At 40.7% G+C, this 25,855-nt stretch overlaps 1 protein-coding gene across 1 annotated transcript in view; it reads left to right on the plus strand.

The window, feature by feature from the left end:
- LOC110595924 (microtubule-associated serine/threonine-protein kinase 2-like) overlaps window positions 1-17,153 on the plus strand; it is a 38,227-nt gene extending 21,074 nt beyond the window's left edge. The window contains exons 2-4 of the mRNA XM_021714099.1: window positions 12,299-12,446; window positions 16,913-17,055; window positions 17,142-17,153. Coding sequence (XP_021569774.1) covers window positions 12,299-12,446; window positions 16,913-17,055; window positions 17,142-17,153 — 303 coding nt within the window. The remainder of the gene's footprint in view (window positions 1-12,298; window positions 12,447-16,912; window positions 17,056-17,141) is intronic.
- Window positions 17,154-25,855: the final 8,702 nt, after the last annotated feature.

Genomic DNA, 25,855 nt, shown 5'->3' on the forward strand with positions numbered 1-25,855 from the left:
CTCACCTCAGCCTCCCAAAGGCGCGGGATTACAGGCTGAGCCACCGAACCCGGCTCTTTCCTTTTATTAACCTAATTTTTAAGATAATGAATTGGCTCCCTCTCATCCTCAGAAGATGATCAATTAACTATATTTTGTTATTTGTGTGGATTCAGATATATTTAAACATATTTGGTTGGTTTTGACCCATTTCACTTTTCTTATAATAATTGAAGCTCAAATTATCCTGTTGTCTAGTAAGTACCTCTTCAAGTTGGTTCCTCAGTCTTTTTTACCTGATTTGAATAATTGTAATAGTTTTCTTGACATATGTCAAACTGTTGCGTGGTTAATTTCCTACCATAGACCTAGAACCAGCTGTTTTTCTGAGATTACTTGGTTTCTTTTAATAGGAGATAGTATATCAAAACAACTGCAGTCTGGATGTTAAGAATACTCATTGCTATTAGGTTGGTCATTGTTTCTAGAACTTTTCAGTGGTTAGAGTTAAGAAATACGAGAGGGGACCCCAAAAAACTGGAATTTAATTATTAAATATTGGGTATTTAGGGTGGGCATGGTGGCTTATGCCTATAATTCCAGCACTTTGGGAGGCCGAGGTGAGAGGATTGCCTGAGCTCACGGGTTCAAAACCAGCCTGGGCAACTTGGCAAGACCTCGCGTCTCTATCATAAATAAAAAAATTAACTGGGTGTGTAGTACGTACCTGTAGTTCCAGCTCTTGGAAGGCTGAGGCAGAAGGATTGCCTGAGCCCAGCAGGTCGAGGCTGCAGTGACTGGGAGTGGTCACTGCACTCCAGTCTGGGCGACCGAGTGAGACTCCAACTCAAAAAAACAACAAAAAAAGGGTATTTATTCTTACACGTTTTAAACTTTCAGTCACCTTCAAAGTACTTTTCATTTTACACACTACACCTATTGAGACACTCTACACTGCTCAAAACAGTTTTTGAACTTGTCATTTTTGATGCTTTTAGTGCTTCTGCCATTTTTTGTTTCACCTCTTTCACATCCACAAAATGTTTTCCTTTGAGGACTTTTTTCAACCAGGGAAACAAAAAGAAAAGTCACTTGGCATGAAATCAGATAAGTAGGGAGGGTGGGACATGGGAGTCATGCCGTTTTTTGTTTTTTTTTTGAGTTGGAGTCTCACTCTGTCACCCAGACTGGAGTGCAGTGGCCGCTCCCGGCCACCGCAGCAACGACCTGCTGGGCTCCGGCGATCCTTCCGCCTCAGCCTTCCGAGTAGCCGGAATTACAGGCATGCGCTACCACACCTGGCTGATTTTTTTTTTTTATTTATTGTAGAGATGAGGTCTCGCTGCCCAGGCGGGTCACGAATGTCATGCCATTTTTGGTCAAAAACTTCTAAACACTCATGCACTGTGGGCAGGTGTGCTGGTAAATCACCCATAATGAAAGTGGCAAAGACATTGAAAGACTCTTAAAAAAAAATTCACTAAGGCAGCCTTTCACAACAATGCTAGCTAATACACAGTGGCTGATGGGTTCCTAGAATACTTACCTAGGGAGGCAAGCCTGTACTACAAGGAGCCCACCCTCTAAAAAATAATTCCAGTTTTTGGGTCCCCCCAGTGTATATAATGAAACTACCTTGTGAATTCAGTGATATATACAAAGAACTACAGCGTTTTTGTTTTTACTTAATTTCCTGTATATCAATATCTTCTTTCTTTTATACCAAGAATCACATTCCCAAGGTCTCAGAGGATGATAGAATTAGAATATCCAGGAGTTACCGATTTGCTTCATTATATATTAAATATGCAAGTTTCCAGTGGCAATACTAATAATGGTTACTGAAAACTGTTAAAGCCGGGCTCGGTTGCTCAGCCTGTAATCCTGCGCGTTTGGGAGGCTGAGGTGAGTGGACTGCCTGAGCCTGCAGGTTCGAGACCCGCCTGGGCAACTTGGCGAGACCTCATCTCTACAATAAATCAAAAAAAATAGCTGAGCATGTGGTGCATGCCTGTAGTTCCAGCTACTTGGAAGGATGAGGTGGAAGGATCGCCGGAGCCCAGCAGGTCGAGGCTGCGGTGGCTGGGAGCGGCCACTACACTCCAGTTTGGGTGGCAGAGTGAGATTCCAACTCAAAAAAAAAAAAAAAAAGAGAAGAAAACTGTTAAAATTTTTTTTGTGTATGCTGTCTTTATTTTCCTTTCACCCCCATTTTGTGGGTGGCCTATGTAAACATTGTCAGATTGTACAGCTATTATATATTATACTCTCTTCCTTTTGATTTATGAATACATTTGTTCTTAATTCTACAAATAACTTTTCATGCTAATCACCATGTGGACATGTCTGCAGTTATTTTGGTTGTCTGAATCTTGTTCTTTAGTAGATTCTGTAGGAAGGATCTGTTGAAACACTATTCTGTGAGTTATTTAATATTGATAACAGTTTGGATGAGTCCTCCTCCGCCCTGCCCCCCTTTTTTTTTTTTTTTTGAGTTGGAGTCTCACTCTGTTGCCCAGCGTATCCTAGTACTTTGAGAGGCTAGAGTTCAGTGGCATGCTCACGGCTACTGTGGCCTCTGTGCTGGGCTCAGGTGATCCTTCTACCTCAGCATTCCAAGAAGCTGGAACTACAGGCATGTGCCACCATGCCCGGCTAATTTTTTGATTTATTGTAGAGATGAGGTCTTGCCAAGTTGCCCAGGCTGGTCTTGAAACCGCAGGCTCAGGCAATCCTCTCACTTCGGCCTCCCAAAGTGCTGGGATTATAGGCATGAGCCTCTGCATGCCTTTTAGGTATTTTCTTTTTGGTTGCCATGGGGATTACGTGTAACATCTTAAATTTATTAACAGTCTAGTTTGAATTGGTCCTAACTTAACTTCAGTAGTATAGAAAAACTATTCCTGTACAACTCCATTCCCTCCTCCCCACATGTATGTCATTTTTGTGGCAGATTATATCTTTATACATTGTGTGCTAAATAACATTTATAATTATTTTATACTTAAAAAATCATATAGAAAAATAAGTGAAATTGCAAACTAAAAATATAATAATACTGGTTTTCTTATTCGTTCATGTAGTTACCTTTACTAGAAAACATTTTTTTTTCCATTTGTCTGTTACATTTCTGTTTAGTGTTCTTTCATTTCAACCTGAAGGGCATGTTTTAGTATTTCTTGTAAGGGAGGTGTAGTGGGAATGGACTCCCTTGGCTTTTTTTTTTTTTTAACCTGGGAATGTCTTAATTTTTCCCCATTTTTTTTGTGATGATGTGTCATTCTGTCAACCAGACTGGAGTGCAGTGGCGTGATCCCAGCTCACTGTATCCTTGACTTCTGGGCTCAAGTGATTCTTCCGCCTCAGCTTTCTAAGTAGTTGGGACTATAGGTGCCTGCTACCACACTTGACTAATTTTTGTATTTTTTGTAGAGGCGAGGTCTTACTATGTTTCCCAGGCTGGTTGTGAGCTGCCAAGTTGGTGATTCTCCTACCTTGGCCTCCCAAAATACTAGGATTACAAGTGTGAGCTACTGTGCCTGGCCTCTCCCTCATTTTTGAAGGACAGTTTTGCTAAATATAAAATTTTGAGTTGACAAGTCCTCCTCTACTCCCAGCACTTTAAATATGTCATCCTGCTTCTTTCTGAACTCTGTGGTTCTGATGAGATATTGGCTATTAGTCTCATTGAGAACTCTCTGTACTTGACAAGTTGTTTTTTTTCTTTCTGTTTTGAACTCTCTTTGATGTTGGTTTCAACAGTTTGATTATCATGTGTCTTAGTGTGAGCCTCTTTGAGTTTAACCTTGAAGGTCATGGAGTGTCTTAGATGTGTAGATTCATGTCTTTCATCAATTTAGGAAGTTTTTTTGTCAATATTTCTTCAGATGTTCTTACGGCCTCTTTCTGTGTCTCATCTTTTTCTGGAATTCTCATAATTTATATATTCTTTCACTTGAAGATGTCCCACAGGTTCCTTGTACTTTTCTTCATTCTTTTTTCTCTCTGTACCTCAGGGTATATAATTTCAGCTCTCTATTTTCAAGGTTTCTAATTCTACCTTTGCATTCTCAAATCTATTGTTGAATCTCTCTACTGAATTTTTTTATTTTAGTTTTTTTCTTTGCATCTTCAGAATTTTGGGTTTTTTTTTAGTTGGAGTCTTACTCCGTCGCCCAGACTAGAGTACAGTGGCACGCTCATGGCCACCTCAGTATCGACCTGCTGGGCTCCAGCAATCCTACTGCCTCAACCTTCCATGTAGCCAAAACTACAGGAGTGTGCTACCATGTCCAGCTAATTTTTGATTTATTGTAGAGATGAGATCTTGCCAAATTGCCCGGGCTGGTCTTGAACCTGCGGGCTCAGGCAGTCCACTTGCCTTGGCCTCCCAAAGTGCTTGGATCACAGGCTGAGCCACCGAGCCCAGCCCAGAATTTTTTTTTTATTATTTATTATTATTTTTTTTATTTTTTTGAGTTGGAGTCTCACTCTGTCGCCTAGACTGGAGTGCAGTGGCCGCTCCCGGCCACCACAACCTTGACCTGCTGGGCTCTGGCGATCCTTCCCCCTCAGCCTTCCAAGTAGCTGGAACTATAGGCGTGCGCTATCACACCTGGCTAATTTTTAAATTTTATTTTAGAGATATCTCACCAAGTTGCCCAAGCGGGTCTCGAACTTGCGGGCTCAGGCAATCCACTCACCTCAGCCTCCCAAAGTGTGGGATTACAGGCTGAGCCACTGAGCCCGGCTTGAATTTGTTTTTTAAAAATAATTTTTAATCTTTGGCTGGGCATGGTGGCTCATACCTGTCCTTCCAGCACTTTGTTAGGCCGAGGCCAGAGGATTTCCTCAGCCCAGGAGTTCAAGATCAGCCTAGGCAACATGACGAGACCTTGTCTTTACCATAAAAAAAAAGATTAGCTAAGCCTGGTGGCGCATGCCTTTAGTCCCAGCTACTTGGTCGGCTCAGAAGGAATGCTTGGCTGAGCTCAGCAGGTGGAGGCTGTGATGGCTATGATTATGCAACTGCACTTCAGCCTGGGCAACAGAGTAAGACTCCAACTCAAAAGAAATTTAAAAAAAACTTTGTTGATATTCTTATTTTGTTCATACATTATTTTTTAACTTCCTTTTGTTCTTTGTCTATATATATATATATATATATATATTTTTTTTTTTTTTTTTTTTTTTTTTTTTTTGAGCCCAGCCTCGACCTGCTGGGCTCCAGCGATCCTTCTGCCTCAGCCTTCCAAGTAGCTGGAACTATAGGCACGTGTTACCATGCCTGGCTAATTTTTGATTTATTGTAGAGATGAGGTCTCGCGGGTCTTGAACCCGCAGGTTCAAGCAACCACTCACCTCAGCCTCCCAAAGGCGTGGAATTACAGGCTGAGCCACCGAGCCCAGCTTGTCTATATTTTTAGTTAGCCCTTTTAGCATATTTATATCAGCGGATTTAAAGTGTACTACTGATTCCAATGTCTGTACTTCCTCAGGGATGGTTTCTATTTATTTTGTTTTTTGAATGGGCCATACTTTCTTGTGTGTATGCCTTGTCTATTTGCCTTGCGTGTTTTGTTTATTTATTTATTTATTCGTTGTTGTTGAATAGTGGACATTTGAATATTGGTAACTTTGAAATCAGCTTTTCTGTTTTCTTCAGCATTTCTCTTTGTTTGACTATTGAAGGCTGTAGTTGTTTGTTTTTGTAGCTTATTTTCCCAGCCTTTTTTTGCAATAACTGTATTCCTTGCCATGTTCAGTCACTGAAGTCCCTGTTCCTTAGCTTGTGTTTTGACAGAGTTTTCCTTGATGACCAGGACGTAAACAGACAAAATACACCTCTCCCAGTCTTTGCAGATTGACTTTGTGCTGGGACTCTCCTTCACGCTTAGCCAGATTTGCACCGATCCTAGGGATGAGCCTGGAAGTTTAAGGTCTTTTTAGTTCTTTTCTGAGCATGAATGTTGCCCAGAACTTGCACGTGGCTTTCTAAATTTACCCATACATACAGGTATTTTTGGTTGCTTTAATTTCCCAAAAAAGCTCTCCACTTTCACTTTTCCTCTCAGATCTTGGGTGTTCTATTTTGTGAGTACTAGTAATCTTTTGCCTCAGGTGACTGTGGGTATTTGCATTACCTTTCAATGTTTTTGAATTGTGCCTGTTGGTTTTCCACCTTGAGTAGGTCCTGAGTTAGGTGAAATGAGAGGAGCACCTTAAGTCAGATCTTCATGAGGACCCTGGACAAGTTAGAACAAACCTATACAAGAGGTTTTATTTGTTATCCATTTAGAGTGAATTTTTGTAACATTTTGCTGATAGGCATGAGGTGTGAGACAAGGTTCATTTATTTTGCGTATGGATATCAAGCAAAGGCTTTTTGAAATTGATTCAGAGAATGGACTTTGATAAACTTGGCTGGGCTTGACTCTTGCCAGGTGGATCAGGAAGAATCTGCCACAAGTTATAGAATTCTCTTCACCTTCTGTATTGCCAGTTATATAGAGTAAGGCAACGCCTAATGAGAGTTAATTTGTTTTTTTAGCCCACAGACAAATTTGTTTTTAGCTATGGATCCTTTTCCTACTTGGAGTCCTAGCCTTAATAGCATAGTGCAATATACGTAACCACAGTGCTAGCCTTGTGGTTAAAGTTAGTCTGAGTGTTTTTTTTTTTTTGTATGAGGGGGACACCTCTCCCACCAAACAACAACTGGAGTTATCTTTTGGAAGGCGGGCCCTTTGTAGTACACAGAATTTGTTCCTCTGGATCAGACTGTCAGCCAAAGTTTTTATCTGGAGTTTGAGGAAGTTGCATCACGATTTGTGGAAGAAACATCTTGAGTCATGGCAAACAGATAACTGGTTCTTCCACCATGACAACATACCTGCCCATACTGTGCTAATTGTTCAGCAGTTTTTGACCCAAAATGACAAGACTCCTGTTCCTCACCCTCCCTATTCACCTGATCTCACCCTGAGTGACTTTTTTTGTTTGTTTCCCTGGATGAAAAAGTCCTCAAAGGGAAATGTCTTGCCATTGTAGAAGTGAAACAAAAAATGGAAGAAGCACTAAACTACATCAAAACTGATGAGTCCAAAAACTGTTTTGTGCAGTGTAAGTTCCTTTTTTTTTGAATTGGAGTCTTACTCCATCGCCCAGGCTGTAGTGCAGTGGCATGCTCACAGCCACCCCAGCATCGACCTACTGGGCTCCGGTGATCCTTCCGCCTCAGCCTTCCAAGTAGCTGGAACTACAGGTGCGTGCTACTGCATCTGGCTAATTTTTTATTTATTGCAGAGATCAGGTCTCACCAAGTTGCCTGGGCTGGTCTCAAACCCTAACGCTCAGGCAATCCACTCTCCTCGGCCTCCCAAAATGCTGGGATTACAGGCTGAGCCACTGAGCCTGGTCGTCCAGTGTAAGTATCTTGATAGGTGTATTGCATCAGATGGAGAGTACTTTGAAGATGACTGAAGTTTAAACATGTAAGAATAAATACATAATTTTTTATAAATAAATTCTGAACTTTTTTAGTTCCTCCACTGTATTGTAGAGGAGGAAAAAGATTCAGAGTCAAGAGAGACTTTGTGAAGACTACCCAGGGCAACAGGAAGAATAGCCACAGTTCTGTAATCTGAATTAACAGAGAAAGCAGTAAACTCTTAGTGTTGGTAGAAATGTGTAGAAATTGTGTAGTCTAGCAATTTTCAATCTTTTCTTAAAACCAACTGAAATGTACATGGCATGTATTAAATATATTATTGCTGTAATAGATAAATACCAGTTTTCTGTAATCTTTGTATGTTAGTTGTAATTCAGTCTTTAAAAAAAAGTTCACTTAAGAAAGAACTGAATTTATTGTAGTGTTTACCAAGAACCTGCTCTCTTAGTATATTTGGACTGCTATAATAAAATACCCAGAAACTGGATAGCTTTTAAAAAACAAATTTATTTCTTACAGTTCTGAAGGCTGAGAAATCCAAGGTCAAGGTGCCAGCACATTAGCTGTCTGGTAAGGGGCACTTTCTGGTTCATAGATGGTGCCTTCTTGCTATATCCTTACATGGTGAGGGAGGCTCCCATGGGCCTCTTATAAGAGCTCAAATCCTTTTCTTTAGGGATCTGCTCCCATGACCTAGTTACCTCCCAATATCCCCACCTTCTAATACTCCACACCTTGGTGGTAGAGATTTCAACATTTGGAATTTTGGGTGGGCAAAAACATTTAGATCATAGCCCTTGCTTTCCTTTAATTTGGAAAGTAAATCAGTTGCAAACTTGAATACTTTATTATAGAGTTCAATTAATTTGTGACACAGTCCTCAAAATTGATCAATGTATCTGTGTGTTAGTGGCATCATATGGAAAGTTGTTTATCTAGTTTGGTAGTTCTCAAACTTTAGCATGCTCCAGGATCACCTGAAGACTTGTTAAAACAGTTTGCCAGTCACTACTGCTAGAATTTCTGGTTTTGTAGATCTGAGATGGCACCTGAGAATTTTTCTCTTTCTTTTTCTTTTCTTTTTTTTTTTTTTTTGAGTTGGGGGTCTTACTCTGTCACTCAGGCTTGAGTGCAGTGGCACAATCATGGCTTACTGACACAATCATGGTTTGACTCTCTGGGCTCAGGTGAGGCTTTTGCCTCAGCCCCCTGAGTAGTTGGGACTGTAGGCCTGTGCCACCAAGGCTGGCTTATTTTTTGTAGAGACAGGGTCTGATTATGTTGCCCAGGCTGGTTTCAAACTCCTTGAACTCCTGGAAGAGTTTGCATTTCTTACAAGTTCACAGCTGATGCTGATGCTGTTGGTCTGTGAAACCACACTTTGAAAATCACTGCTATAGGCAGTGATTTGTGATTCTCAGAACCTACTTTTCTTTTTGTTGTTTTCCTGCATTAGTTCTAATTCTGGCCTCTGAAGTAAGACGTTTACTTTCCTGTAACTTAGAAGATAGCCCTCATAGTTAAAGAGTTATTCATGTCTCCCTTGGCTGGCTTGCTCTTCCTTCCTTCCTTCCTTCCTTCCTTCCTTCCTTCCTTCCTTCCTTCCTTCCTTCCTTCCTTCCTTCCTTCCTTCCTTCCTTTCTTCCTTCCTTCCCTAATACTTGTTGGAAAACTACTGTAATCTGTAGTTATACTAATATTTACAATTGCCATAGCAGTATCTTATTTGTAAACTTGTATCTCCTTCCGTACTCCGTAGCTGTTAAGCATGCCACCCAGCCAGAAACCTGGAAGTCATCCTAGACTCCTTCCTGTCCTTAACTCCCTATTGTGCTTAAGAATCATTTGATGCTGGGCACAGTGGCTCACACCTATAATCCCAGTGCTTTGGGAGACTGAGGCTAGAAGATTGCCGGAGCTCAGGGGTTTGAGACCAGCCTCAGCAGTATGGTGAGACCTTGTCTCTCCAATAAATAAAAAAATCAACCAGGCTTGGTGGCACATACCTGTGGTTCCAGCTACTTAGAAGGCTGAGACTGAAGGATTGCTTGAACCCAGCAGGTTGAGGCTGCAGTGGCCATGAGCATGCCACTGCTCTCCATGCTGGGTGATAGAGACTTCTACTCAGTAAAAAAAAAAAAAGAATCATGTGACTGCAGAAATGATAGAAAAGAATTTGATCTAATTTAAGCAGAAAGAAAAAGCTTATTATAAAGGTACATTGGTATCCCATGAACCCAAAAACCTAGCGTTTGGCTGGACCTCATGAGGGACTAGAAATGGAACCTAGAAAACTGCAAGAAGTTAGTGTCCTTGTGTCCTGTTAGTGTTTTCCTCTCCTGTCCTTTAATGGCTTCTTGAGTAAACTCAGTAACACTCTCTTGTTTTAAAATGTCCAATCTAGTTGAGCAAAAGAAACAAGACACAGAAAAGTTCATACTGAGTGATTTCATTCATGTGCTACCACACCTGGCTAATTTTTTGATTAATTGTAGAGACAAGGTCTTGTCAAGTTGCCCAGGTTGTTCTTGTACCCGTGGGCTCAGGCAATCCTCTCACCTCGGCCTCCCAAAGTGCTGGGATTACAGGGTTGAGCCACTGTGCCTGGCCTCTAATCTCATTCTTTAGAGCCCCACTCCCATGACCTAATCACCTCTCAAAGTCCCCACCTTCTAATACCATCACCTTGGGGGTGAGGATAGTGACTGAAAGAAAGGGATACTTGGTGTACCTATTATGTCTTTTAAATTTTTTATCTTGATGCTGGTTTCATGGTTATGTTTAATTTGTGAATATTAATTGAATCATTTGGGAGGATTACTTGAGCTGAGGAGTTTAAGACCATCACAGACTATGTAATAGATTTTTGTCTCTACAAAAAATAAAAAAATTAGCTTGACATTTTGATGTGCGCTTGTAGTCCCAGTAGGAGAATCGCTTGAGCCTAGGAGTTTGAGGTTGCAGTGAGCACTCCAGCCTGGATGACAGAGTGAGACCTTGACTCAAAAAAATAAATAAAGTAAATTAAAGACACATCTTAACTTAAAAGTTAAATTTTATATCTAACTTAATTTCTATTTCCTTCCCTTTGCCAGGTTTTGATTGGAGAGACTTGGAATAAGAAGGGGCATGATCCATCCACTGTTTCATTTTTTCCTGTCCTCTGTTTTCTGGTTCTTTTTTTTGGTATTGTGGTAGGGAAGATATGTGTTTCTCTTAATTGGTACTGATCTAGTTCTCTGTTGGTTGTTGTTCCTTCTCTGGCTAAGACTGATTATTCATCCATACAGTGTAGCAGACATACAGATGGTATAATTCTCATGTAACTCATTGTAAAATTTTTTTGAGAGGGATCTTTTCTTCACATTGTTTTCATACAAGATATCCACTCTAGTTGGATGTCTTCAAGGTCTCTCCACTTCCCTCCACCTAGAGCTTCTTGCTGTAGGTGTTTCTTTTGTGAGCTCCTAGGCCTCTTTAGTGGGTTACCTGCATTAGTGCCCAGACCCTGCTTCCTTTCCTGATTTCTCTTTGATACTCAGATACTGTTTCATCTTTGACACAATAAATGGTGGAAATATAGGCTACTCCCTTGTTGCCTTCTCTTTTTGCATTAACTGCTGTTTCCAGTTGCTCTTTCTCACTGCTCACTCCTGCTATAGTTCATTGCCTGAGCACATCTATTGCTTTAATGATTCATTTCAAGATTCCCCTTTATCCTTTTTTTTTCATTTGCCACCACATTTTGAATTTTTTTTCCCATCTTCAGGTATTTTTCTTCATCAATTTCACTCTTTTTATGCTTGGACATTTGTAATCATGTTCTGAATAGTCACCAATATTAGTACTTTACCCTTTTTGTGAACCCACCAATATAATATATGACCTTAAAGAGTTGTTTTTTTTTTATACTAGAGAAGTGGGAATCCCTCCATCCCCTTTTTTTCTTGTGATTTTTAGTATTGCCATGGAGCTAGTTTGAGTCTTGTTTTTTTTTTCGAATGGCAGGTGACATAAAGGGGTCAGTTATTTCTCTTTATGCTTCTTATTTTGTCTCTATACTGTCCTAATCAGTTTGATTTCCCACTCATCTTGTTTATTATGGCTTCTTTCATTGAAATATAAAAAATATGCCTCATTGGCCTTATTTTTTTCAAATTTTCCACTTAATACTCTTTATTAGGTGGATATTGGCTTTAAAATGTCTAAATGTTGATGATATTGTTGGACACTGCTTACTGAGTGAGGAGAAAGGCATTGGGGTGGAATGGGATGTACTAGACTAAAAAGCAAGGGGGAGCTACTGTCAGTGTTTCATATATTGTCTATTTTTTTCATAATAATTTTTCTTTGAAAACCTGTATTTAGCTCCTGTTGTAGGCATATAAAGAAAGTTTTCTTTTAGCATTAATTGATGCTAGAGCTATTTTCAGCTTGGTATGACAAGTAAAGCTTGCTATTTAATGATTTTTAAAAAGTAACATATGCATATGCTTTTCTTTATTGGAATAGGAAGAATATGAATAAAAGAAAAGTAAATATAATTAGAAGTATTCACATTATGAATATTTCTTATCCAAATGTCTTATGTCATCCTGTGAACCTCCTCCTCTATTTTTCCTTTAGCATTTTGTAATCAATATCCTGAACTATAAAAATGATCCCTGAAAATATAGTCTTTATAATCAATATCTCATGTCCTTTATGGCACTAAACATACTAAGAAATATGTTTCTGACTTTAGCTATAGAGAAATAGAACATGCTAACACTTTTCAACTATAATGAATGTTGTAGTGATGCTTGATATAAAGTTCTTATATTCAGAAAAGATATTAAAGACTTGTATTTTATTGTTTTCTCTTTGAAGGATGTGGTAACTGGACTTAGTCCCCTGCTGTTCCGGAAGCTTAGTAATCCTGACATATTTTCATCCACTGGAAAAGCTAAACTCCAACGACAACTTAGTCAGGATGACTGTAAGTTACGGAGAGGAAGCCTGGCTAGTTCTCTGTCAGGTAAATAATCTGATTTTTTTCTTTTAAAGAAATTTGGGACTGGGCTTGGTGGCTCAGCCTGTAATCCCAACACTTTGGGAGTCTGAGGTGAGTGGATTGCCTGAGCCTGTGAGTTCGAGACCAGTCCAGGCAACTTGGCGAGACCTTGTCCCTACAATAAAATAAAAAATTAGCCGGGTGTGGTATGGCGCACCTGTAGTTCTGGCTACTTGGAAGGCTAAGGTGGAAGGATTGCCAGAGCCCAGCAGGTTGAGGCTGCGGTGGCCGGGAGCGTGTCACTGCACTCCAGTCTGGGCGATAGAGTGAGACTCCAACTCAAAAAAAAAAAAAAGAAATTTGGGACAGTGTGGTCAATATTTAAGGATGTATCAGTTGACTTGGCATCTACACAACTTCTCTGATAGTAGTCATGACAAGTCTATCTCTTTCTCCTTACTACTTCCTCATGGATTCTTTGATTGCTAACCTCCTGAACCTGATAGAGATATATCTTGGTTGATCATTGTTACTTGTCACTCCCTTTTAATCTGATTTTTGCTTTCTGCCCATTTGCTTCTTTTTATTTTCTCCATTCCCCAAACCTAAAACTCATACTGCCTCCCCACAGAAAAGTTATTTACAAAATTTAAGGAGGGCTGGACTCGGTGGTTTAGCCTGTAATCCCAGCACTTTGGGATGCTGAGGCAAGTGGATTGCCTGAGCCCATGGGTTCAAGACCAGCCCGGGCAACTTGGTGAGACCTCGTTTCTACAATAAATCACAAAAACTAGCTGGGCATGGTGGTGTGCATCTGTAGTTCCAGCTACTTGGAAGGCTAAGGCAGAAGGATCGCCTAAGCCCAGCAGGTCGAGGTTGTGGTGACTGTGAACATGCCACTGTATACCGGCCTGGTCGACAAGAGTGAGACTCCAATGCAAAAAAAAATTCAAGGAGAAAAAAATTATACAAAGAAGTTGTGGTTCAAATAGGAGGCAGTTAAAATGTGGCATAATTTTTATCAATCAGTAAAGTTTGAAAAAAAGAAAATTCATTTGACCTCAGCTAAAAATATTATATAAATGGAGAAGAAAATGTAATTCCACTGTACTCCTTTGCCCAACAGTAAACAATTTTCAATTTCTTTTTCTTCCTCTCCTTTTTGAGCACTGTTTTGTTGACTTTATTTTCTTATTCTTGTATCGAAACTGTTCTTTAGTCTGTCATGCATTTAATCACATAGAGCCATTTCTTGTTTGCCTTTTTATAGTATTTTGTTCTTTTAGGGCTAGGGTTATCTTTTAATTGTCCATGGGTAAATAGATTTTTGAATTAAAAATTTTAAAAGTTTTCTTTTATTATCTGGATCATCTCTTTTTCTCCTGAGCACCTAACAACCAGAATATTCAGTGTTTTGGTTTGAATATTCTACACCTTCTTTATCCATTGTGGTAATTGTGTAACTACTCAGTGGTACATTGTAGAAATGTGGTTGTGTTTGACTGTTTTGTCTATAGAATTTTAAGTTAATCTGATTTCAGCCTTATGTCTTACTTTTTGCCTTCTTAGTTGTTTTCATTTCTGTGTACTCAGCTTTTCTAAGATTTTGCAGGGCTACTTAATTGCAACCTCTTCCATGTTTGGTCTAGCTTGTGCCTTTCTTTATCTCGTTCTGTTGGTTATGATCCACCTGTTTTTAGTTTTTTCCACAATTTTTCACCCCCCCATTACCAGTCAGTGTCTGTCTCTCCTGTTTTGGCCTTTGTTTACTTCTCTAGTCTCATTTTTATGGTGTTTCCTAGAGGTCAAAAGATGAAAACATATGCTTAGTCTGCCATCTTTAACTGGGTAGGCTATAATGCAGTAGCCTCTTGAATTATTGTTAGAATAATAATTTTTAAGAGGTTTTTTTCCCTGCGTTGTTTACTAAAGGACTAGTTGTTCTATTTGTTCATATTGTTCCTTCTGCTTTATGTTGTACATTTTTCTCAGATTCTTGGCAGTCCTTGATTTGCTTCAAGCCCTTGCTAATGTATACTCAAATAGGTTTATTTGACAGATGTATAAGACTCTTTCCCCATCGTGTGCTTATTTTGAAGAGAGAGACTATACTAGCCTTTATTTGTGTGGATAGGATATATTAATATGCTAGCTTTTCTTTAGAATAGGTGAGAAGTAGACAGCTTGTCTGCAGAAACATATAACATGTGCAGAATGAAGGAAAGAAGATAGGCAGGCTCTGCTCTGGGCTTGTGGAAGTTTTGAGTAGAGAGTCATCATAATCATTATTATGGTTTTTTTTTTGAGTTGGAGTCTCACTCTGTCACCCAGACTGGAGTGCAGTGGCATGCTCCCGGCCACCTCAGCCTTGACCTGCTGGGCTCTGGCGATCCTTCCACCTAAGCCTTTCAAGTAGCTGGAACTACAGGCGTGTGCTACCACGCCCAGCTAATTTTTTATTTTATTGTAGAGATGAGGTCTCACCAGGTTACCCAGGTGGGTCTTGAATCCGCAGGCTCAGGCATTCCACTCACCTCAGCCTCCCAAAGTGCTGGGATTACAGGCTGAGCCACCGAGCCCAGCCATAATCATTATTTTTGTGGAGGGTTTTATAGAAAGACTTTCTGGTAAAGGGTACATTTGAGTAGAGACTTGAAAGATAGCTAGATTTAAAACATATATTGCATTTTTTCTGATAAAAAAGTAAAATACACAAGTTATAGAGAATTTAAGCATAAAAATAGCATCATGTCAAAGTGAAATATTTTTTTTTTTTGAGTTGGAGTCTCACTCTGTTGCTCAGGCTAGAGTGCAGGGACATGTTTATGGCCACCCCTGCGTCAACCTGCTGGGCTCCGGCAATTCTTCCAAGTAGCCGGAACTACAGGCACACACTACCACATCCGGCTAATTTTTGATTTATTGTGGAGACGAGGTCTCGCCAAGCTTCTTGGGCTGGTCTCGAACCTGCGGGCTCAGGCATTCCACTTGCCTTGGCCTCCCAAAGTGCTGGGATTACAGGCTGAGCCACCGAGCCCAACCTAAAATATTTCTTAATCTTTTTCCTATATCTTAGTTTTTTTCTATGTTTAGTTTTGCTAAATTATTCTTCAGATGCGTTTTATTGTTTGTTGTAGCAAAACCAAAAATAAAAATAATCCCCCAATCCCTTTCCTTCACATCTTTACTACAGTGAATATTTCCACGACTAAGATTTTATAAGACACAGGATGGGTTTTCAAGTGAACTTGGGGATTATGATGACGCCAGGTGAAAGTGACAGGGCGTAATATTGAAGCTGAGCAAGTGAACAGGTATGGGGAAGAGTGGAAAAGATGAGGTCAGAAAGAGAATCTGGATTTATGGAGGGTTTTTCCTGTATGCTGAAATGTTTGCCCTGATTTCTTTAAACAGTGAGGGGCCCTCAGAGGCTTTTTTTGAGTTGGAGTTTCTGTCGCCCAGTCTGGAGTGCTGTGGCATGCTCATGGCCACCCCAGCATCAACCTGCTGGGCTCTGGCGATCCTTCTGTCTCAGCCTTCCAAGTAACTGGAACTATAGATGTGCACTACCACATATGTGGCTAATTTAAAAAAAAAATTTATTTATTGTAGAGATAAGTTGTCACCAAGTTGCCCCTGCTGGTCTCGGACCCGTAGGCTCAGGCAATCCACTCTCCTCAGCCTCCCAAAGTGTTGGGATTACAGGCTGAGCCACTGAGCCCAGCCCATCAGAGGCTTTCAAGGAAGGGAGTTACATGAACATATTTATGTTGGTTAGATCACTAGCAACAATATGAAGAGTGATATGAAGAAAGGGGAGAAATGGGACTTGTAACTCAGTTAAAGTCATTGCAGTTCTCAACACTTAGTCTTTATAAGTTACTCTCTTATAGTCGTTTAATGAGATTAAGGTAGTAAGTAAATCTAGACTGAACATATGGAGTCTGGTGAGAGCAGTATAGATTAATTGTTTGTTTTCTGGAAACCTAAGGGCCAGATTGTCTAGGAGAACTTGTCAGCACCTCCTTTGTTGCATTGAATTGGTAAGAAACTACATAGACTGGAAGGGGTTGAAGACTCCTAGACAGCTGAGTGTTGGAATGGGAGGCTGGCATGATAGTGAATATTACAGAGGACTTAAAAATAGTTAATTCATTTCTTTTTCATTTTTTATTGTAGAGACAAGGTCTCACTAGTTGCCCAGGCTAGTCTCAAGCCTGCAGGCTCAGATAATCTGTTTGCCTCGGCCTCCCAAAGTGCTGGGATTGCAGACTGAGCCACTGAGCCCTGCCAATTCTTTTCATTATTCTACTTGCAATTCTTCTTACCACCAAGATAGCTGGAACTTTTGAAGGACTATAGATTCTAGAATGGATATGGATGAACTTTGTACCAATATGATTTTATCTGCTTGATATTATATTTGTATTTTTTTCATTCATTTATCAATTAATAATTACACATGTATTTTCCAAACCTTGTGTTTGAAGGTAAGCAGCTGCTCCCTTTGTCCAGCAGTGTACATAGCAGTGTGGGACAGGTGACGTGGCTGTCTTCAGGAGAAGCATCCAACCTGGTTCGAATGAGAAACCAATCCCTTGGACAGTCTGCACCTTCTCTTACTGCTGGCTTGGTAAGTGTTAGTAAAGATGGTGGTTTGATTTGTGAACAAATCCTTGATTGTCATTTGTGATTGCCACATCTATTTTTTCTTTTTAGGAATTGGAATAATTTAATTTCTCAAAGGGAAGTATAGAGCAAGAATGAATTTTTTTTTTTTTTTTTTCTGAGTGGAAGTCTCACTCTGTCACCCAGACTGGAGTGCAGTGGCCGCTTCCGGCCACCGCAGCCTCGACCTGCTGGGCTCTGGCGATCCTTCCGCCTCAGCCTTCCAAGTAGCCGGAATTACAGGCATGCGCTACCACGCCCGGCTGATTTTTTGACTTATTGTAGAGATGAGGTCTCGCTGCCCAGGCGGGTCTCGAACCCGCGGGCTCAGGCAATCCACTCACCTCAGCCTCCCAAAGGCACGGGATTACAGGCTGAGCCACCGAGCCCGGCTCAAATTTTTTTTTTTTTTTTAAGAGACAAGGTTTTGCTGTGTTTCCTGGGCTGTCCTCAAACTCCTGGGCTCAAGTGATCCTATCCTACAGGCACATGCCACTGTGTCCAACTAAGAATTAAAGTTTAATTGAATATATTCTGATTGCTCTCTTATGCTGTCACTGTCACTGCTACTTATTTTATAGTTAGAGTTAAGAAAAAGAATGATGAGATGGGAGAATTGTTTGAGATCAGGAGTTTGAGATCAGTCTGGGCAGCATAGTGAGATCTTTCTCTACAATAAAAAAAATTAGTCGGGTGAGGTAGTGCATGTCTGTAGTCCTAGCTACTAGGGAGGCTGAGGCAGGTGAGGATCACTTGAACCCAAGAATTTGAGGTTCAGTGAATTATGATTGCACTACTGCATTCCAACCTGGGTGAGAGTGATACTGTTTCTTTAAAAAAAGGCTGAACATGATGGTTCACACCTGTAATCCCAGCACTTTGGGAGGTCGAGGTGAGAGGATTGCCTGAACACACATGTTCGAGACCTGCCTGGGCAACTTGGTGAGACCTCATCTCTACAATAAATAAAAAAATTAGCCAGGCGTGGTGGCATGTGCCTGTAGTTCCAGCTACTTGGAAGGCTGAGGCAGAAGGATCGCCTAAGACCAGCAGGTCAAGGCTGTGCTTGCCGTGAGAGTGCCATGGCAGTTAAGACTAGGCAACAGAGTGAGACTCCAACTCAAAAAACAAAACAATTCAAAAAACCCAGCCTTTTCTTTGTTTGGGCTTTGTTTAATAGGCATGGCCTTACAGAGGTTAGGCTGAGTGGTCTAGGCAGGTTGTGTTCTGGTTGTTTTCTGGTTATTACATACTTTTACCCTCAGAGGCCCTGCCTTTGTACCTAAGTCACTCACTGACTTTCTGCTGTTGTCACACTTCCCTCTATCCTTAGGACAAGGCAGATTAGTAATTTTCAGGATACAATAACAGAAACTTTTTCCCATTAAAATATCTTATCTACGCTATGGGATTATAAGTGTTTTGGGTCAACATACATGGAGTAGAATGCTTTGTTCGTTTGTTCATCCTGGGACGTGGTGGGGGGGGTCTTCATGCAGCAGGTGGGAAGCTAATTTTTGGATCAAAGGATTTCCTGATTACACCTGAAGTTTGTAACTCTTAGGCTACAGAGAGATTCATTATCATTTGTGGAACTTCTCACATCCCCAACTTTATTTTGAATTTTTCAAATCTACAGAATAATGGAAAGAATTATGCAGTGAACACACATATAAACTTTACCTAGATTGACTGATTTGCAAACATTTTGCCATATTTGTTTTATCTGTATGTATGTATATATTTTTTTCCTGAAGCATTTTAAAGCAAGTCATAGACTAATTATGACACCTTGTATCTTAAGTATTTCTCCTGAGATCAAGGGAAATCTCCAAAATATCCCAATACATTATCAGGTCTAAGAAGTTTAATATCATTTTAATAGTAGCATCTAATATAAAGACCATATTCAGATTTTTGTTCTTTATCCCAACATGTCTATTAAAATTCCATCCCACTTCTGTTTAAACCTCTGGAACGTAAGGAAAAGTATTGATGCATGTAGCCTCATAGAAATTTTAATCCAGAGGCCTGGGTTCACCTTAAAGTATTATACCTGATTCTAACATACACCCCTTTGAGAACTACTGCCACCGAGGTAAAGCTGAATATTTCATTTTAAGGTGATATGTTGCAGAGGAAATTCCTGGACTGAGCTTAGCCTAGGCCGAGTGAAGTAAAGTATTTCTGAATTGTGTTTTTTTAATTAACAGCTTATTGAGATTTAATTCACACATGAGACATTTCACCCACTTAAACAATTCAGTGGTTTTTTAGTGTTTTTCACAGGTATGTGCAGCCATCTCTGTAGTCAATTTTAGGACATTTTCATCGTTTTAGAAAGAAACCCTCTACTTCATTGTCCTCCCATTCCCCAGCTCTAGGCAGCTGCTATTCCACTTTCCTCTGTAGGTTCGCCTGTTCTGTATTTTTCTTTTTTTTGAGTTGGAGTCTCACTCCGTCATCCAGGCTGCAGTGGCACACTCACGACCTGCTGGGCTCTGGCGATCCTTCCGCCTCAACCTTCCAAGTAGCCAGAACTACAGATGCGCGCTACCACACTTGGCTAATTTTTGATTTATTGTAGAGATGAGGTCTTGCCAAGTTACCAGGCTGGTCTTGAACCCGCAGACTCAGACAATCTACTTTCCTCGGGCTCCCAAAGTGCTGGGATTACAGGCCGAGCCACTGAGCCCGGCCTGTATTTTTCATATAAGTTGAATCATATGTATGACCTATATCATCTTTCACTCAACATAATGCTTTCAAAGTTCATCTATGTTGTAGCATGTATTTCTTCTTATTGTTAAATAATATTTTGTTGTATTAGATATATCACATTTTGTTTATCTGTTGATCAGTTGATAGGCATTTGGGTTGTTTCTGCTTTTTTGGCTATTATGAATAATGCTACTGTGATCATTCATGTACAGATGTTTTTATTTCTCTTGAGAGAGTGGAACTGCTGGGTCATATGGTAACTCTATATTTGATCATTTGAGGAATTTTGATTTCTCTGTGCTTGCCAGCACTTGTTGTTTGTCTTTTTTATTGAAACTATCCTGGTGGATGTGAAGTAGTATCTTGTGGCTTTGATGTGCATTCCCTAATGGCTTATGATTCTGTGTATCTTGGGTGTGCTTATTGGACACATCTTTGAAGAAATGTCTATGCAGATCCTTGTCCATTTTAGAAATCGAATGCTAATTATAAATTTGTAAAAGAATTGCCTCTTTAGACCCAATTCTAATTCTCTTCTCCCAGGGATCTACCTTTTGTTTTTTCTTGTGTTTTCCTTTCCTGTATTGCTTACCTACTGTAACCTCAAGCTAGTTTTACTCTTTCTGTTCTCCTGCTCAGAGATTTTCAATTGGGTATGGTATGTTTAGTGGCACATTTGTTAGTTGGTATTGAATGTCTTTTCCTGCTTTGACTACCCATACTGGAATAAACCTCGATGTCTACCCTGCTTATGGCTATGATATTTCTGAAAAATCTCAACTAGAATGTATTCTGTTAGAGTTATGACTATATGTAGTACATAGACCCAGTCTCCAGAGAACTTCTGGATCAACAGGATTCACATATAACAAAACAACCAATTTAAAGATAATAAAACATAATATTTAAATAAACGTTCTGATGATTATGACTTAAAAAATAATGAAAAAGGGACAAGAATTATGCTAACTATAGGTATTGGAGAGGTAAATTACAGTAGGTTAGACTGACCAGAGACTAGAGAATGGATAGGCAGAAGCCTGAAAGAAGCAAATATTTTCATTTTGAGGTCATTTAGATGATGTAGTTATGAAGAGATTTTTGGACTTCTCCCTCATTCTCTAGTATCTGTTGAGAGGATTTCTCTTAGGGCCTTTTTTCCTCATATATGTGGAAACCGTGATCCTAATTAGTTACTTTCAGGGCATATTATAAAAAGGATCATACAATCGTATTATTACATGTTCCTAGGTGTCGTGGCAAAGACTCTCTCAAACTGTATTTTTCCCTTTGCTCTCACACTACCACAACAGTCACACAGAATAAGACTTCTGTGACCAAATGTAGGGGCTTATCAAGCAGCAGACACCAGCTGAGTATCCTTCAATTCAATTCCGACACTCTCTACCTGGAGATAGAGTCACATCCCGCAGGCTGAGGGCTCAGTCCCCAAACTTCTCCCTCTTCCCCTAGTTGCATTTTTGGGCCTCTAGAACTTCTAACTGACTGGCTTCAAGTTGGGGTTCCCATGACTGCTTTTTGGGGTTCAATTAATTTGCTAAACTGAATTCAGGGAAACCACTTACTTATGTTTACTGACTTACTAAGAATATTTTATTTATTTTTTTCTAAAATTTTATTGATTGATTCAGTTGGGATTTTGCTCTATCTCCAGGCTGAAGTGCAATGGAACCATCACGACTCACTGCAGCTTTAACCTCCTGGGCTCAGGCAATTGAGAAGAATGTTTTATTTTATTTTATTTTTTGAGTTGAGGTCTCACTCTGTTGCCCTGGCTGGAGTGAAGTGGCACAATCATGGCTCACTGCAGCCTCAACTTTCTGGGTTCAGGTGATCCGTCTGCTTCAACCTCCCAGGTAGCTGAGACTACAGGTGCACACCACCATGCCCCACAAATTTTTAAAAATTTTTTGTAGCGATGAGGTCTCACTATGCTGCCCAGGCTGGTCTTGAACTCCTGGGCTCAAGTGATACTCTTGCCTTGACCTCCCAAAGTGTAGGGATTATAGGTGTGAGCCACTACGCCTGGCCCCAAAAGAATATATATATATATATATATATATATATATATATATATATATATATATATGATTGGAAAATATAGTTTATTTAGGAAGTAAATTAGAGAAGAGATTCTCTTCCCCAAGGTAGGGGAGGAGGCCAAAGTTTAGGAAAACATGGCAGCAGCCATAGCTCAAAGAGCACATGGCCACACTAGAGTTTAGTAAAGCAATGACCAAAAAAGATATTTTAAAGAATACAGATAAACATCCTGGATGAGGTTGGGAAGTATCCTGTGTTTCTGTCCCTGTGGAGGTAGGATGTGCCATCCTACTGGCACATGGATGAGTTCTTTACCTTCCTGTCAGCCTCCACATGTTAACATGTTCAGCTTTCTGGAAACTCCCCAAACCCTGTCCTTTGTGCTTTTTCTTTTCTTTTCTTTTCTTTTTTTAAGGTGGTGTCTCACTGTCGCCCAGAGTGGAGTGTAGTGGCACAATCATAGTTTACTGCATCCTTGATGTGGGCTTAGGCAATTCTCCCACCTCAGCCTCCTGAGTAGCTGGGACTACAGGCATGCACCTCCATGCCTGGCTAGTTTTTTGTTTTTTTGCAGAGATGAAGTCTGATTATTTTGCCTATGCTGGTCTCAAACTCCTAGGCTCAATCAATCCTCCTACATTGTCCTCTCAGAGTGCAGGGGTTGCAGGCACGAGACACCATGCCCAGCCTCCTTTTGCCTTTTTTAGGAACACTTCATTGGTCTTCCATGATTGAAGCATGGACAACCATGTCAAAATGTGATTGGAGGGCTTTGTGTGATGGCTCACACCTGTAATCCCAGCATATTGGGAGGTCAAGGTGGAGGATTGCTTGAGCCCAGGAGTTTGAGACCAACCTGGGCAACATGTATAGACTATGTTTCTACACAAAATAAAAAATAAAACCAATTAGGCAGGTGTTGTGGCTTGCATCTGTAGCCCCAGTTACTTGGGAGGCTAAGGCAGAAGAATCACCTGAGCCTAGTAGTTTGAGGCTGCAGTGAGCCATGATCAATCATGCCACCGCACTCCAGCCTGGGTGACAAAGTGAGACTCTGACTCCAAAAAGAAAAAAGAAAAAGAAAAGAAAAAAAGACTGGACAGAAAGCACATGGTCTAAACCCAGCAGGGCCTGTCTGTTCAGATTCTTCTTGGCCTCTCTGTGCAGCATTCCTTTCTCCCACAGTATGGGGCAGGACCCTCTCTGGAATGAGAGTCTTATGACCTACAATCAGATTAGAGTCCTGCATTGGGCAGGTGAATGGAAGACAGGAGAAGGTCAGAGATTCTGACCTTCCTGAGGCCTAAAGTCCCCTAATATCAGAACAAAAGACTATAACAAGCCAGGCTCGGTGGCTCAGCCTGTAATCCCACGCCTTTGGGAGGCTGAGGTGAGTGGATTGCCTGAGTCCGCGGGTTCGAGACCCGCCTGGGCAGCGAGACCTCATCTCTACAATAAATCAAAAAATCAGCTGGGTGTGGTAGCGCATGCCTGTAATTCCGGCTACTTGGAAGGCTAAGGCGGAAGGATTGCCGGAGCCCAGCAGGTCGAGGCTGCAGTGGCTGGGAGCGGCATTGCACTCCAGTCTGGGCGACAGAGTGAGACTCTTAAAAAAAAAAAAAAAAAGACTATAACAAGGACTGTGGAAGTTACGAGCTAGGAACAGTGAATGGAAACCAGTATCCATATCGTAACAGCAATCTAGGATGGAGAAAAACTTAGATGGCATCTTGTCCAAGATTAATTCTTCTTCTTCTTTTCTGAGTCGGAGTCTCACTCTGTCACCCAGACTAGATTGCAGTGGCATGATCACAACACTCACAATTTATGGCAACCTTGACTTCTTGGGCTCAGGTGGTCCTTCCATCTTGGCCTCCTAAGTAGCTGGGGTTACAGGCACACACCACCATGCCTGGCTAATTTTTTGATTTTTTTGTAGAGATGAGGTTTCACTATGTGGCCCAAGCTGATCTCAAACTCCTGGGTTTAAGCAATCCACCCGCTTCAGCCTCCCAAGTGCTGGGATTACAGGCATGAGCCACCACACCCAACCTATTCTTCTTAATTTTTAAAAGATATACTGTTAAAGTCTACTGTTTAAAGTGGCATAGGAGAAAACCCTTTGGATTAGAAGTCAGAAGACCAAATCTATCTGATACTGCTATTTTAACCTGAGTAAAGAGTAAACTTATTAGAGTCTTTGTATTTCCTATCTGTATAATGAGGTTAATTCCTGCTTTGTTTTCTCATGAGTATGTTGACTAGTATCTGCAGCGTTAATCTTTGTCTTCTATATCTCTGACATAAATCTGCTTGAATATATTACCATCTCTAAGCCTTATCCCACCTGTCTACTCTGTCTTTCCATTCCCTAGCCAGTTCTTCCTTGGTCATTCATTCCCTTTCTTATTAAATTGTGCCATCACCCATCCAGAAGCCTAAAGCCAGAGACCTAGAAATCTTTTTTTTTTTTTTTGAGTCAGGCTACAGTGCTGTGGCACGATCACAACTTACCACAGTCTCAACCTCCTGGACTCAGGTGATCCTTCTGCCTTAGCCTTCCAAGTAGCTGGGACTACAGGCATGCTCACCATCCCTGGCTAATTATTTGATCTTTTGTAGAGATGAGGTCTCAGCTCTGTTGCCTAGGCTGGTTTCAAACTTCTGGGCTCAAGTGATCCTTTGACCTCAGCTTCTCAAAGTGCTGGGATTACAGGTATGAGCTGCTGGTCCTAGTTCTAGAAGTCCCTTTTGACTCTTCTTTCGCCCTCACTCCCCTCTCTATATAATTACTCAGGGAGCTCCCAGCATCTTCTGGGTACCTACTTTTAGTCACCATAGGCATTGTCTGGTCTAAGCCACCTTTGGAATCTCTTGACTTAGATCAGTGCAGTGATCTCATGATTGTTGACACTGTATTCAGTTTTCTTTCTTTCTTTCTTTTTTTTTTTTTGAGTTGGAGTCTCACTCTGTTGCCCAGGCTGGAGTGCAGCCACTTCAGTGTCGACCTGCTGGGCTCCAGTGTTCCTTCCGCCTCAGCCTTCCAAGTAGCCAGAACTATAAGCATGCACTACCACGCCCGGCTAATTTTTGATTTATTGTAGAGATGAGGTCTCGCCAAGTTGCCTGGGCTGGTCTTGAACCCGTGGATTCAGGCAAGGCACTTGCCTTGGCCTCCCAAAGTGCTGGAATTACAGGCTGAGCCACCAAGCCCGGCCCAGTTTTCTTTCTTTTCAGACATTCTCCACATTAAAGATTTCTTTCAAAAACACAAACGTGATCATGTCTATTCTTTCTTTTGGTTATGTCTTCCAGTTTTTTCATTTGTCTAATATTTATTTAGCACCAGTGTTTGGCCATTCACTTGGCTTAAAATCTTTTCATAGTTTCCTATAGCAATTATTGTAACAAATTATAATTATTGAATGACTGCGTTTTCACTGAGATTTGCAAATGGAGAATGAGGAAGTAGAGAAGAGCACAAATGGAGGGGTTAGACTTGAATGCTTTTTCTTTGAGACTGGACTATTGGAGTCAAGTAAGTTATACTGAGGTTGGCTTTATCAGTTAACTTTATTGAATAGTGACTAATTATTGGGATTGCTGTAAATTCCAAGAATCTTTCAATTTAGTACGGTTTTACAAATTCTCCAAATAAACTTTTTGGATTTCTTTTGCTTCGTTGGTAGACATTGCTTTTACAGAAATGGTCATTTGCAGGAAGTGAGTCTATTGTGTGTTCCTAGTCTACATGTAGCATTACATCTTGTACATTGTAATATATAATTTCTTATTAGAAGAGGAAAGAAGCCGGGCTCGGTGGCTCAACCTCTAATCCCGCGTCTTTGGGAGGCTGAGGTGAGTGGATTGCCTGAGCCCGCGTGGGTAGGCGAGACCCGCCTGGGTAGGCGAGACCTCATCTCTACAATAAATGAAAAAATCAGCCGGGCGTGGTAGCGCACGCCTGTAATTCCGGCTAC

The sequence above is a fragment of the Carlito syrichta genome, unplaced genomic scaffold (genome assembly GCF_000164805.1).
Source record: "Carlito syrichta isolate Samal-C Ts95f unplaced genomic scaffold, Tarsius_syrichta-2.0.1 Scaffold305222, whole genome shotgun sequence".
In the NCBI taxonomy this organism is placed as follows: Eukaryota; Metazoa; Chordata; class Mammalia; order Primates; family Tarsiidae; genus Carlito; species Carlito syrichta.